Source organism: Xiphophorus maculatus, chromosome 7, assembly GCF_002775205.1.
Source record: "Xiphophorus maculatus strain JP 163 A chromosome 7, X_maculatus-5.0-male, whole genome shotgun sequence".
NCBI classification, from domain to species: domain Eukaryota; kingdom Metazoa; phylum Chordata; class Actinopteri; order Cyprinodontiformes; family Poeciliidae; genus Xiphophorus; species Xiphophorus maculatus.
The window spans coordinates 31,275,876-31,290,720 of NC_036449.1; the positions used below are offsets into that span (position 1 = coordinate 31,275,876).

Genomic DNA, 14,845 nt, shown 5'->3' on the forward strand with positions numbered 1-14,845 from the left:
CAGCTGACGACTCAACCGTCTCCTTAAATGTCCTGCTGCAGAAAATGAAGGAATTCTGAGATTTTCCTGTTTGTGGCCCGAACCATCGGAACCAGAACGCGGCGCCACGCTGCCGGATGATGCGTTTAAGGACCTAGAGTGGTGGGAGTTTCCTGTTCTTTCTTGTAATCTGTTTTTATTTTCAGAATAAAAGCCCATAATGTGAAAAATGTTTGCAATAAAAGATAGAAGTTATGATTCAAACAGTTCTTCCTGCTGAGGAGAAATTAATCTGGATTATGGTTTCGGCAGCCGGTCGCGGACACCATCAGGCTCCGGCTGATAGCCCCAGAACACAGGAACAGGAAGTGTTTGTCTGACCTTTGACCCTGGGCTTTACTTGTTCTTGTCGGGTTCTGAAATAAACTGGAAAATCTTTCTGGTTTCGTCCAACTCCAGTTATGTCCCAGTTGGTTTCTGTAGGTTGATGGTTCAAATCCATGGCTGTGTTTCTGAGCAAGCTGGGAAAAGTATTCACACCCCAGGGAGTCGTTCAATAATCAATAAAATATTCACACAGGAAACCAAACCTCAGGCGATGATTTAATCAGGAAAATTTTCAATCCATTTTGTTTCCATCTCTTCAACATCCCCAAAATCCTCAGTTCAGACTTTGACTAGGCCACTCCAAATCCTTTGTTGACTTTAAATCCAGGCTGTGGCCTTCTGCTTCCACAGGAAGTGTCAGTTTGTCATGAATGTAGAGAAAATTTGACTAATTTGAATATTTCCAAAGTGAGTTCTCTTAAAAAGAGCCGATTTCTATCATCACAAACAAGTGAGGCTATTTTAGTAGAAATGTTGATTATAAGAATCTGAGCCAGTTCTTCCTGCCGTCAAACTTTCTCAGGTTGATTCCAAGATGGCCGCCTGGGCAGACAGAACTCTGATGTCATATCCTGGAGCTTTAATGTGAAACAGACCAGAATAAAGCCTGAACTCACCGCAGCATCTCAGTTAACTCATGGTCTGGACTTTGAGTAGGCCACTAGGACTGAAGGATCCTCCCAATCTGCCCAGTTTGGGTCAATGTTCCCATCACGGTGTGGAAACTGGTGCTGATCCGGGAGTAGAGCAGAACAGACCAGGTCCACAGTTTTACATTTTTTATTCATTTATAATCATCACCAGAGGACAATCACAATAATCCCGACCCGACCCGACCCAGTACAGCAAAAAGAACCGGAACAAGCAAAATTACAAAATCCGTCCTAGGAGGAAAATCAACCAACCGCCCAAAGGAAACAATAAGAAATATACAAGAATCCAGGAGAATCACGGACTGAATCTCTGGGAATCTGAAAATAGATTTCTGTTTTCTGGACTCCGCTGTACAAAACTACGGCTCCCCGCGAGGGACATGCAAACACCGGAACTGCTGCCGGAAGTCCATGGAGTGATCCAGATTAGTTTGAAGACACCACAACCTGCTTCTACCGGCGGTCCGGACCGTCCAGAACCGCCCAGAACCCAAATGGCTCCACACCAGATTCATCCGAACCTGCCATCCATATCGGAATAACACAGACTGCAGCGCCACCTCTGGAGAGCCTGAGTAGGTGCAGATTAAAGAGAAAATCCGATTAATCTGGGCTGTGTGTCGCGGCGAGCTGGACCAGAACCAGCAGCCGGGTCAGAATCAGCAGCTGGACCTTCAACTTTATTACAAAAACCACAAAGTAAATTAGAGCCTTATAATTTATCCAGAAAAATTACATTTAGAGGAAGCTAAGTGTGCTAAATGTTTTCAAAGTTAGCTAAAGCGCTAAACTAAAAATTAAGCCGGTTCTGACCCAGCTCTTGGATCCAGCTGCTGGTTCTGATCCAGCAGCTGGACCAGACGTGTTCCAGCATACGGAGCGCCATCAGGGCCAAAATTAAAAGAATGTCAACCCATTTCTTTAATAAAGTTTTCTCTGAAACAAAAAAAAATTTAACTCAGCAAGTGACTAGCCTAGACATGCTAATCGTTACAGGAAGTAGCTACAGCTGGATGGGCTGTTGTCTTAATTTTGGCCCAAATGTTGCCCCATACTTGACCTTTTATTTTTTATTACAAATATACAAAGAGTTGTTGGTGGAAGTGATAAACTGATGCTCCTTTCAGATTTGTTTGGACGTGACCTTTGACCTTGCAGCAGCTGTTAGGTTTAGCTGTCCAAACTGTTCGTCTCCACTGTCGCCGTGTGCTTGCTCAGTGAAGCTGATGGCTGGCTGGGTTGTGATGGAACTGGGTCAGTCTGGAGGTTTAATTAGACCAGATTTAAACCTCGCTGCTGTCCTTCCACATTATCCGTTACTTTAACTGGTCCAGTTCTCGAGCAGCAAGCCTGCGATCAAGGAAACACTCCAGGTGTTTATAACATGATAGAAAACTCAAAAAGGTGGAACTTACATGATGACTTTAGAAAAATCAAAATCTTAGTTTTATTTTTTATTGTTTTCTCTGCTGTCTAATTCCAATATATTGGTAGATAATTACATTTTACTATCTATGGCTTATTATGATTTCAGACAGGACAAAATGGAGCTAATCGGCTAACAGTCGAGCTAACTTTCTATTTAGCATTTGTGCACTGAGGTTTTTATAAATGAACTTTTTTAAGATACATTTTTCTGTCTGTTTTAGAAACTTTCTGTTGAAGTTCAACATCTGTGTTGATGTTTTGATTATTATAATAATTTATCAAGTTTAGACATTTACATTAATGCTCTTATTTTGAAGTAGGTGACGCCAGTTCCGCTTCCTGTCATGTTTTGTAACAAAAATAACAAGAAACATACAGAAACAAAATAAAATGGACAAAACTAGAAATAAATACAATATCAATAACAGAACATTTAAATTATGCCCAAATTAAATTGGAAGGTTTTGGTGTTTTAAGGGATAATATAATTTCAATTGAAGTTAGCACTTTAGCGTTAGCAGAAACATTGACTATGATTTGTGCGTTAGAGTTAGCGCAGCTAGCTTTGTAGCTAGCACAGCCCACCATTGATTATTATTATTAATATTATTATTTAGTCTGGTGTGTTTTCTGACAGAACTCTGCTGGTTTCTGTCGGCTGGACAACCAAACTGGACCTTTGGTTCTGGAACTGGACTGTAACTACTGACTCAGTTCTGATTCGCTGCTTCACTGCAGGAAACGGACTGTGGAATGATTATTAGAATAATGAAGGTTAAAGGTCAGATCGGCCGGTTGTCTGAAAACTCTCGAGGCTGAAGATCTGATGTCAACAACTGATGGGTCCAGAATGAGAAAGTTCTGGTTTTGGTTCTGGTTCTGCAGCAGAACCTGCAGATGAAGCTTCACTTCTTCATCCCAGACATCCAAGGTCAGCAGAAGGTCACAGCTCAGAAACCCAGTTTGTCAGGAGGACTGTCCCTTTAAGGGCTGAAGCTAATAGGAGGTTAACTGGAGGATAACAGCTGATGCTAACAGGATGTGAAATCTGAGGCTAACTGGATGCTAACAGGGCATTGTTTCTTCATCAGTGCGCTGCTCCCATCGGTTTACAGTGTTGGCGTCAGGTGGAGCTCCATCTTGTCGTGCGGTGATGGCGGTGTTGCCGTCTCCATGGAGACCAGTGCGGCGGTGGTGCACGTGTTTGGTGTGGAGGGCTGCAGTCTGAAGAACCTGGAACAAACGTAGGAAGTTCTCCGTGTGCTTAGCTGGGATCGTGAGCGATCCAGAAGAAGAAGAAGTTGATGCTAGAGGCGAGGACGCCCCCTGCTGTCCCCGCGGCGTCCCGCTGTCCTTCATGTCCACATATTTATACATTCACACAACAAAGCGCTCATTCGGGCCGAAGCAGCTCCGGCGGCTGAGTCCAGGCGGAGAACCGGCAGCTGTCACTCCTCCTCTTCCTCGTCTTCGTCAGGCAGCGGCAGCAGCTCCTCCTTCAGACACTCTCTGTAGAAACCGCTCAGCGCCGAGAACAAGTGCTGGCGGCTCGGCGCCGACAGGAAGTGACCTTCATCAGGGTAGATCTGAGGAGACGAGGAGAACGCTCCTCATTAGCCTGTTAGCTCGACATTGTTAGCAGCAGCCTGTTAGCATGTGGGGGTACCTGCATGGAGTAGTTGGCTCCGGCCTTCACCAGGCTCTTGACCAGCTCAGCTGAATGCTGGAAGTGAATGTTTGCTGGAAGGAAGGAAGGAAGGAAGGAAGGAAGGAAGGAAGGAAGGAAGGAAGGAAGGAAGGAAGGAAGGAAGGAAGGAAGGAAGGAAGGAAGGAAGGAAGGAAGGAAGGAAGGAAGGAGCGAAGGAAGGAAGGAAGGAGGGAAGGAGGGAAGGAAGGAAGGAGGGAAGGAGGGAAGGAGGGAAGACAGAAAGGACATCAGCTGGTCTCAGAACCCGGACGGACCCATCAGAACCACTGTCCTCTGCAGGTCCAGGCTGCATCAGCAGTAATGATTTTTTAACCCCTTCCCTCCCAGGACTCTCAGCCTCACCGTCTGCCGTGGCGTGCAGCAGCAGCAGCGTCTGCTCTCGGAGCGCCTGGACGCTCTGCAGCAGGCTGGACACCTGCAGGGAGACAGGCCGGTCAGATACACACACACACTCAGAGAAGCCCTGTATACACTCCTCTCTGCACAGACAGAATCCATGAATATTCAGTGATCAGATCAGGATTGCTGCAGCTCTGCTGAGGTCAAAGGCCGGGAAGCTCACCTGGTATCTGCTGTCGTCCCGTACTGGCAGGCCCAGGTAGCGCTCTGAGAACGCCGACGCTGTGGAAGGAACCACAGACGGTTAGCGGTTGCTAACTGGACAGGAAACGGGAGCTCAGGCTGAAACCTTCAGGTTGTTTCAAATCATTTCTGTTTTCAGAAAAGCTTGAGTTCAGTTCCAGTGTTTTTATTCTCCCGATATGGAGCAACGTTTTGTTTATTATAGTGGCTGACAGCTGCTAACACTGAGCTAACGTTCTGCTAGCATGCAGCTAAAGCACTGCTAGCACACAGCTAATACGCTGCTAGCGCGAAGTTAACATATGAATGATGCAAACTCCTAAACACAAACAGAAAAAATAAATTACATAGATTTTATTGTGCTCAAAATTTGAACCCAATTCATTGTTTTTTATATTTTGTAACAAAGCATGTTAAAACATGTAAAATATTGTTAGAGGGGAAGCTGATGTTCTGGTCTGAAAGCTGCTGACTCACCGTAGAGCCTCCAGTCGGTGACGGGCGACATGGCGGCGGCGCATTTCACCAGGCTGTCTGTCGACTTCAGCATCATCAGCGCCAGGTAGCCGCCGTAGCCCTGAACACGACAGACTGGTGAGTCCAGGCCAAGAGGAAGTGATGTCAGCATCTACTGATTCCTGTCTGCTCACCTGTCCAAACACGGCGATGCGCGAGCGATCGATGTACGAGAACTTCATCATGAACCTGCAGGAAAACATGGCCGACATCCTGAACATCCAAACTTTATTTTTCACTACAAGCTGCAGGACACTGAGCTTTTATTTTTCCTTCATTTAAGTTTCATTATAGTTTCAATTTCCAGCAGTTTTAATAAACTCAAGCTGACAATAAAACTATTTTAAATGATTAAAATCTGACATGTAAAAAGACAAACTGATGATTTTAACCAGTAAAGGTTAATAAAAGCCTGCAGGGGTGGTTGGGTTTTGGCGGCGCAGCAGCAGCACTCACTCCAGCGCCGCAATCTGGTCCAGGACGTCCACCGTGCCCAGCCTCTGGTGCACCTCATGCAGGATCCGCTGGCCCTGGAAGCCGCTGCCCCGGCCGTCCAGCCGGGCCACGATGACGCCGTCTGAGCTGACCAGCACCGAGTCCCAGCCCAGGGAGAAGCGCTCGCTCACCGCCTGGCCACCGGGGGCGCTGTCACTGCACACACCACATGTCAACTTCCTGTCACACAGCACGTCAACTTCCTGTCACACAGCACGTCAACTTCCTGTCACACAGCACGTCAACTTCCTGTCACACAGCACGTCAACTTCCTGTCACACAGCACGTCAACTTCCTGTCACACAGCACGTCAGGGTCAACTATGGTGTCAACCAAACTAATCATCTGATTGGTCAACCAGAGCTCCAGAATTAAACCTTTAAACTGTGAAGTACTTCAATTGTTTATAAGATGAAATCATGACTCAGCATCAGAGAAAAGCAGTGATGCTGCGTCCTGATTGGTCGGTACTCACATGACCAGCAGCAGGCCGTACTGACGCAACGGAGAGAAGTCTGGAGGGAAACACATCTGCAGAGGGAAATCTGGGAACACAAAGGAGGCATCAGACTGGACTGCAGCTAGCTTCCTGCAGCTAGCTTCCTGCAGCTAGCACCCTTTAGGTGGCTTCCTGCAGCTAGCGTCCTGCTGCTAGCTTCCTGCAGCTAGCTTCCTGCTGCTAGCACCCTGCTGCTAGCAACCTGCTGCTAGCTTCCTGCAGCTAGCTTCCTGCTGCTAACACCCTGCAGCTAGCAACCTGCAGCTAGCACCCTGCAGCTAGCTTCCTGCAGCTAACACCCTGCAGCTAGCTTATTGCAGCTAGCATTTTGCTGCTAGCTTCCTGTTGCTGGCTTCCTGCAGTAGCAAAGTGTTCTGTCCTCACCAAAAGGCTCGACCCGGACGGTTTGGTACTCCTTTTTCTGGATCCGTTTGTTCTTCAGAACTGCCTTCAGCACTGAGTTGTTCTCCAGGATATAGTAATCTGAGGAGGACCATGACAGATTAAATTGACTGTAATCTGGAGCAGAGTGACGGTTTATCTGGTGGAGAACGGAAACAAAATCAAGTATATTCATGCATTTACTTCTGTCTTAAAGGGACAGTGCATATTAATCACATGCCAATGTTAGCTAGACGGTTAAAGGAAGAAAAGTAAAACCACATGACGAAAATAACAGACAATGAGCTGCAGTAGATAGCAGAGCGTTAGCTTACTGGAGTTATTGAGGCTGTGGAGGATCACAGTGGGAACTTCAGGACCTGCAGGAGGAAAACACCAGCAGGTTGAGAAACGCTGGCTGCTGATTGGCTGACAGGAGGACAAACAAAGTACTGTTCATGGTTAACATTACAGTTACACTGCAGCTGCCTGTCTGACCAGAACCAGGTCCGGTTCTTTTTTTTTTTTTTTTAAAGGTTTTATTGGCTCTAGTGGCCTTTATTTGACAGTGAAGAGGAGCAGCAAAGGTCGCCAGGCCGGGAATCGAACCTGCGACAGCCGCGTCGAGGACTAAGGCCTCTATATGTGGGTTGTGCTTAACCCCTGCGCCACCACAGCACACCCCAACTAGGTCCGGTTCTTAACAACATGAGGGAGAACTTTGGACCAGGGAGGCACCGTCTGTCCAGATCACAGCGGATCGGTTCTGATGGGGAACTGTGATGGACCGAGTCGAACAGTGACCCAGAGAGGTTCTACTGCAGGACCAGCTGTCTGTTCTGTTTGTGTACTGGAAGCAGAACCAGAACCAGTACCACAGCTCTATCAGTCTGGGCCAAACCAACCCATCAGAACCGAGTCTGTCACTCTAACTGGACCTCACTCCACCAGAACCGCTCCTGAAGTGGGCCTACCTTGGCAGTGCAGCAGCAGATTCTGGTTGGACGGGCTGAGGTCGGCGCTGAAGTAGAGGCAGTTGGTTCTGTGAAGGTCACAGGTCAGGCATCGCCGTGGAAACAGACCCACTGTTTTAACGCTGAGCAGATGACAATGACAATAAAACAATCAGCCGCTCCAAACTGGTTACCGGCTCAAACAGAACCGCTTCCTGGAAATGTTTAGACAGGCCGACCTGTAGAGCTGCCGTTGCCGTGGCGACCCTTCAGTACTCAGGAAGTAACTGTAAAGAGACAGGAAGTAGTCAGTCCGGTTCTGATTTAATCGGTTTACAGGTTACAGAACCAGTGAGGTTCTAACCGGTCCTGGGTCAGAACCAACCTTGCGGTACTCACAGGTTCTGGTTGGGCTCGTCATAGGCCAGGATCCGGGTCACCTCCCAGTTCCCAGAGGTCAGGTGTCGGACCTCGTTCTGATCCGCCCTGAACTGAAGCGGACACAGCAGTGGTTGGGGTTACCATGGCAACCGGAGGCTGTGGGCGTGTCAGCGCGTGTGTGGGCGGAGCCTGACCTGCGTCGTGAACATGGCGATGTGGTGGAACTCGCCCCGTCCGCCCTGCTTCACCGGGACGGTCAGAAAGAACCGGGACCCGTCCCTGGAGAACACGGGCTGCTGGTTCTGGAGAGACAAGATGGAACCGGCTGTGGGTCAGAACCGGCTTTTAGCTATGCGCTTTAGCTAACTTTGAAAACGTTTAGCGCATTAGCTTACGTGGATTCTAAAGAGCAAATTTTTTTTGACTGTTTTGTAAAGTCCAATGTCTGTGTTGAAGTTTATCGACGGTTAATAATTCGTTAGTAGTTAGGCTAGGGGAGCCCAAAGGCTCCTGGAGGCCCGGATCTGGCATGTTTTAGTCTGTCCCTGGTTTTAGTAACAACCTTTCAGCAGGTCAACGTTCTCCTTCAGCCTCTAATGATCCATCACTGGATCCAGGTGCGTTAAACCAGGGAGAAAACTAAAACATGGAGTATGCCGGCCCTCAGGGACCCACTTTGGGCTCCCCTGGGTTAGGTGTTTATATTCATGCTCTTATTTTGAAAGGGTAAATTCTGGTCAAACTTCTGAAAAAAGAGAAAGAAGAGGAAAATGTGAAAATGTCTCCATCTCCCAGTTCGGAGTGAACCAACCAGGCTAACCAGGCTAGCGTTGATGCTACGCATGGCTGTAGTAAACAGGAAGTAGAAGTTGCTAGCTAGCATGCAGCAGAGAGTCCTGCCCAGCTGGAGGGTTTGAAATGTTTCAGGTTGGTTCCTCTGGTAATGCTCAGACCCACCAGTGGATGGCAGCGTTCGCTACATCTGAATTTATTCAGTATACAAGTTTCCATCTTGTATTGCTATGCCTGTTTTCTTGAAATTACTTTTTTGTCGTATGACAAAAAGTCATACAACAAAACATGTTTTTTGGTAATTATTATGACTATGCATGTAATTAATTTTTTTCTTAGTCTTGAACACTAGCGGTGCCCCCTAGCGTTGGTTCTCTGAAGGTGAGCTTATTGGACGGCGTAGGTTGTAATTTTCATTGCTACCACCAGGGGCAGGCTTCTGCTTTTAGACACTGTTCCTGCAGCAGCTCGACCCGTTTCCTCCACAGAGGCATACAGAGGAAGTTATAACTTCAAGCTTCAGTTTCTACCAGAAATATGAATGATTCTCAGAAATAATAGAAAACTGAATCAGCTTTTTAAATGGTGATGATGATGATGATGAAGGTTTACCTGCTTAGACAGCCACAGCTCCGAGCTTTCCTCATGTCTCTGCAACACAAAGAGCACAAGGTTAGCCACTTCACAATAAAAGCCTCTCCAATTGGGTTGTTTTATCAGTGTGGTCAAAGGCTTTCTCTTGGACCAGAACTGGGTGGGTCCAACCAGAACCACCTGGCCCAGTTAGGTAGCTCTGTTGCTAACTTTATCGCTACATCCAGCAACTTTTCAGATACTAGAGAGAGTTTGTCCAAAAGCAGCTAACTACAAACCTGAACATCTGGACCAGGGGTGGGCACTCCTGGTCCTCGAGGGCCGGTGTCCTGCAACTCTTAGATGTCTCCCTGGTCCAACACACCTGAATCCAACAGCTGAATCTCCTCCTAAGTGCAGTCAAGTTCTCCAGAGTCCTGTTAACGACCTCATTATTTGACTCAGGTGTGTTGAAGTAGAGATGCATCTAAAAGTTGCAGGACACCGGCCCTCGAGGACCAGGAGTGCCCACCCCTGATCTGGACTCTGGTTCTGATCAGGGGCCCTCTGAAGGCTTCAGCACATTTTATTTGGAGGTGTCAGAGTACCGGGGCGTGCTACATTGTTAAACCAAGACTCATCAGCTCTGCAGCAGTCAGCGCTGGTTCTGATCAGATACAGGCGGATTCTGGAGGTTTGTCTACAGTGTGTGGCGTGAGGAGAGGACGCACCGTGACGCAGGCTCCGGTGGTGGTGTCACACACCGTCAGGATGGAGACGTTCTGGGCCCGGTTCAGCCAGCGCACCGCCGTCCGGGTCTTACTGATCCACTTCACTGTGCTCACATAATGCTCCCTAGGAGAACAACACCATTACTGTCTGCTGCTGCTCAGCGGCCTAGTTAAAGTCTCTGCTCTGAGGACAATCGGCATGAGAAAGCAGTGATTTTCTGCTGCCGCCCCCTGCTGGTCAGGAGGAGTGAGTTTCCTTAGAAACGTTTTAATCTGATGTGAATAATGACGTTAGCTCACTGCGCTAACTAGCATCAGGCAAATGACTGAGTGACTGAAATGAAGTGATTATTTTTTTAAATTCTTTTGTTGTGAATTGTTGACATATAAATAAACTGAACTGAGACTAAAAGTACACAACAGAAAAATACTGCAGCCTCAGAAATAGAAACTAATGGAAAAAATGCAACTAATGGTAAAAACAAGTTGTGGCTCCACAAAAAGAAAGTCCTCCACACCAGCAGGGGCAGTATGGAGTCTGCTCTATGGTATTATAAAAGATGTGGAGCATAACATAGCTCTTCTTTCTCCTGGACCTCCATCTTTCCAGTCTGGTCCACTGACTCCCCCTAGTGGTCTGGAGGTTTAGTGGAGAGGCAGCAGCGTTTTTCTGTTGGAATTTGTGTTTGTGTTTGCAGAGCGCTTGGCTGATGATTCGTCCCTGTTGGAGCCTGTAAGCACCATCATCAGCCTGCAGGTCGGTCTGATCAGCAGAGGAACAGGAAGTCATCATCAACCTGAGGAGGACGGTGGACCAGATGAAGACGCTGCCACTAAAACGCTCATTAATCCAGTTTATGTTTCAGTCTGCTGACTCTGTGACCTCAGGGTGAATCTGTCTCCCTTGATGCTGGCAGCTGTTGCCATGACGATGGCTGGCAGGAGCGGCGCTCCGGCAGCTCTGCTCACCGCAGCCTGAGCGCCTCCGGTGGCATCAGCTCCAGCGTGTGGGTCGGCCCGTAGATGTTGACCACGAACAGCTTGACGGCCGGGTTGGGCTGGCCCGCCTGAACAGCCAATCAGAAACACCGCTGATCACACACAGGAAGTCCAACCACTCCGGATGGAGAACACATCGTCACCTCCATGAAATAACGGCGCACGAGTCAAACATCACCCTCTTTTTATGGCATCATTTTTGGCTAAAGTCATATTTTGTTAATAAAAAGAGGTAAAATGATCGATGCCTTAATTTCAGGAAGCATAAAAACGTCCAGATCAGCAACATTCACTCAGACGATGAATTTCATCCCTGATTTCTTTCTTGTTTATTTCAAATCAGACGGTGTGTGGTCCCTCCAGGGACAACCAACACAAACACAATACATTAACAAACTTCCTCCAAAAAACAGAAGAAGAATCATGAATGAAAAACATTTTTATCTAAATATCAAGTTACAAAATTAAAAGGAATAAAAAGCCATTTAGAACAAAGGTTCACCACCTTCCATTTGTGTCTTTAACCCCAGATGATTTACAGATGACCTCTGACCCCTCCCAGGTTGACGGGCAGCAGCAGGTTGTTACTGACAGTTTTTGTTAAATAAATGCTGCCTTGGCGTAACATGATGAGTTTTTGTTCCTTATTTTAACAGCTGGTGATGATTTGTTTGCTTTAAATCAGATTTTGAGATGTAAACGTCCAGAACTGAAGCAGGTGTGTTTATTTGTCCCAGACGGTGTGTGTAGAAGCGGTACCTTGGGGTAGGGGTACTGCTTCTGTTTGGGGTATGTGGCGCCGGTGAAGCGCGGCAGAACCATGTTGGGGACCAGAGAGTCGTTGAGCACCAGGAAGGCCAGCCGCTCCCCGTCTGGAGACCACCAGTGGGCCACATGGCTCTCCAGGATCTCCTCTGTTCCCACACAAACTGCCAGTTATTATTCACAACCAGGACAGCATGTTTACGTTTAGCTCAGAGCTATTGCTAACGATATTTATCTTTGGTCCAGCCTCTATGGAGGACTGATCCTGGCAAAACTGGCAGTAAATGCAGAAATAAGTAAATGGCTTTATAAAGGACAGAATGTGGCAAATACTGGATCCTTATTTGATTATTCAGTAGGATATGAATTATTGTTTATCATTTTAAAGTGTTATTTTAACCATGTCACTGTTATTTAATTTTCCATTTTATTTCCAATCTTATAGGTTTGTTTCCTTTTTGTCTTTTTTTCATATTTTGTATTTACTATATTTTTTCATTTTATGTTATCATTTAATAAGTATTTCTAATTTACACTGACTTTTTTCATTTTCATAATTTTGGCAGTATTCGTCCTCCATATATCTCTAGTTTTAAATGATTTACATTTATGCTGTTAAAATATTCCATGTCCTTATATTATTTAAATATATTCTCGTGTTGCCACGGATATAAACAGAGGTAGAAAAAAAACAGCTGCTAATTGAAAAAGGCTGCAGTTTTGTATCTAATTATACTTCAGAAAATAATTAACAGTGAAACCGTTACAGCAGCCGCTCTCATTTTTAGGTTTAAAGTAAAAACACAGATGAATTCCTCTCAGCCAGAGGGAAGAAATCTGCACTAAAACCATGAATATTTCATAACTCTCTCTCATGCTGAAATATTCCAGCAGCTCCTTCAGCTGAATCATTCGCTGTACTTAACACAAGTCATTGTAACCTAGAACAGAGGTCGACGTTTATATATAAATATTTATTTATATATTTCACGTTTGAATAATATTATTGTCAAGTAATGCCACTGCTAGCTAACAAGCTAGCGGGGCAACTAGCATGCTAGCCACAAAGCTAACATCGCAGAACAGTATTTTCGTTCCCCAAGCATAGTTTACATAAAGCTGGTTCATAAAATAACAATAACAAAACTTCATGGAATCACTTCCATGTACTTAGAGGACGTTTAAAAATATAAAACAGAAGCTATTTTCTTATTTTCTGCGCTGCTTTGAACTGAGAACAAGTTTCATCCAACCGTCTGACGGGAAGCACCGCCACCGTATCACTCCGTATTTTATCAATGTGACGCCCGTGTTTTAGACTTCTGATCTAGAACATGGAACTGACATAGAAAACGTTCGGTTCTGGATCTAGACGGAGTAGGAACGGGCTGAACCTTCATAGAGCCAGTCGGCGATTCCGTTGAAGATGACTCCTTCCTTTCCTGAAGACGTGAGCCGCAGAGAGTTGCTCTTCACGTGAGATCTGTAGTAGATGTTGTTTTCAAATATGTAGATCTGCACATACAGCATACGGGCGCAACAATAAGATCCTAGAATAGATCAGCACTTTATCTGTGGAGCATCCAACCATGATTTACAATAACATCTGATGACATAAAGGCTGGAAGGAAACAGCAGCAGAGCTTCAACACCAATCCTTCATGCATCAGCCGATATTCTGGTTCAGGTTTATTTTAATGTCTCAGGATAAAACAGAACCGGGTTTGGACCTCACCAGCTGCTGTCCAGAGACGCCCCACGCAGCGTACTGCAGCACCGAGTTCACCACCTCCGGAGGGTCCAGCTCCCACACCTCCCTGAAACACACAGCCAGAGGTCAGCTGGAGGCTGACCTCTAGGCAGACTGGAGTACATTAGAATCTGCTCCAGAAGTTTCCATCAGCTCTCCGAGCGTTCTGGAACATTTTCTGGAATTCTTTGAAAGTTTTTTAACTCAGTTTGTGTCGCTGCAGCCCATCCCGGATCGCTGCAGCCCATCCCGGATCGCTGCAGCCCATCCCGGATCGCTGCAGCCATCCCGGATCGCTGCAGCCATCCCGGATCGCTGCAGCCCATCCCGGATCGCTGCAGCCATCCCGGATCGCTGCTGCAGCCATCCCGGATCGCTGCTGCAGCCATCCCGGATCGCTGCTGCAGCCATCCCGGATCGCTGCTGCAGCCATCCCGGATCGCTGCTGCAGCCATCCCGGATCACCAAAGAACTGAGTCAATTGAAATGTGAACATAAATTCTCTACCAATTTTATTTTTTGATTAAAATTTTTAGCGCTAACATGTGAACAAGTTTATTCATGAGTGATTTTGATTTAATTTCTTATGTAATGAAAATTCCATTTTGGACGTTAGCAGAATAAAGACAAAGATTTAAACAGAAACACAGATTTATAATCTGATCCTCCTCCGTCTCTCCACCCTCTTGCTGTCTTCCGTCCATCATCTCTGGAGCTAACTACCGTTTTCTTTGTGCCAAACTCGTTTATTTTGGGTTTTGTTTTATTAATTTGGATAAAGAAACTGAAATGAAGTTTTGTCTGTGACCAGCAGGGGGACCAAGTCGAACCAGGAAACGTTTTTAGGTCCTTTTCTGGTTCGGACATCTGAACCGGACCTGAATGTTCTTGTTGTTAGCTAGCAGGCCAACTGCTACTGTAGCTCAGCCACTCCAAGACTCCTCATGCTGCCACAGACATCCTGGATCCATCTAAACCCAGTGAACTGAGGTTAACAGGAACGTTTCAACATTTCCCTGCAGCTTGTGGTCCAGCTGCTCACCGTGTGTGGATGTTGTAGATGCTGTAGGACGCCATGAAGGAGTGACGGTAAACCTGCAGACAGAGCAGAGAAGGACGACATCAGCAGGAAATACTCAGGCGGAGCAGCCGCTTTCTGATTCAGCCTGGAGCATCTCATCTGCATGCTGACAGTTAATGGCGAGACGTTTCATTTCACATGGTGGCAGAGAGCGTCTTCAGGTTGGAGACGAAGGGAGGACAAATGTCTTTA

The 14,845-nt window shown here is 46.5% G+C and overlaps 1 protein-coding gene across 3 annotated transcripts in view; it reads right to left on the reverse strand.

Moving 5' to 3' along the window:
* Positions 1-1,130: 1,130 nt before the first annotated feature.
* LOC102222048 (inactive dipeptidyl peptidase 10-like) overlaps positions 1,131-14,845 on the reverse strand; it is an 85,020-nt gene continuing 71,305 nt past the window's right edge. For all 3 annotated transcript variants that reach the window (XM_023336891.1, XM_023336892.1, XM_023336893.1), the window contains exons 6-26: positions 14,615-14,667; positions 13,558-13,639; positions 13,217-13,337; positions 11,817-11,971; positions 11,028-11,125; positions 10,059-10,182; positions 9,367-9,405; positions 8,157-8,264; positions 7,981-8,072; positions 7,821-7,868; positions 7,603-7,724; positions 6,964-7,008; positions 6,632-6,730; positions 6,224-6,293; positions 5,710-5,904; positions 5,388-5,442; positions 5,215-5,314; positions 4,718-4,776; positions 4,498-4,570; positions 4,114-4,187; positions 1,131-4,033 (exon numbers count right to left, since the gene is read on the reverse strand). In XM_023336891.1, the coding sequence (XP_023192659.1) occupies positions 3,896-4,033; positions 4,114-4,187; positions 4,498-4,570; positions 4,718-4,776; positions 5,215-5,314; positions 5,388-5,442; positions 5,710-5,904; positions 6,224-6,293; positions 6,632-6,730; positions 6,964-7,008; positions 7,603-7,724; positions 7,821-7,868; positions 7,981-8,072; positions 8,157-8,264; positions 9,367-9,405; positions 10,059-10,182; positions 11,028-11,125; positions 11,817-11,971; positions 13,217-13,337; positions 13,558-13,639; positions 14,615-14,667 (1,950 nt within the window). In that variant the 3' untranslated portion in view covers positions 1,131-3,895. The remainder of the gene's footprint in view (positions 4,034-4,113; positions 4,188-4,497; positions 4,571-4,717; positions 4,777-5,214; positions 5,315-5,387; positions 5,443-5,709; positions 5,905-6,223; positions 6,294-6,631; positions 6,731-6,963; positions 7,009-7,602; positions 7,725-7,820; positions 7,869-7,980; positions 8,073-8,156; positions 8,265-9,366; positions 9,406-10,058; positions 10,183-11,027; positions 11,126-11,816; positions 11,972-13,216; positions 13,338-13,557; positions 13,640-14,614; positions 14,668-14,845) is intronic.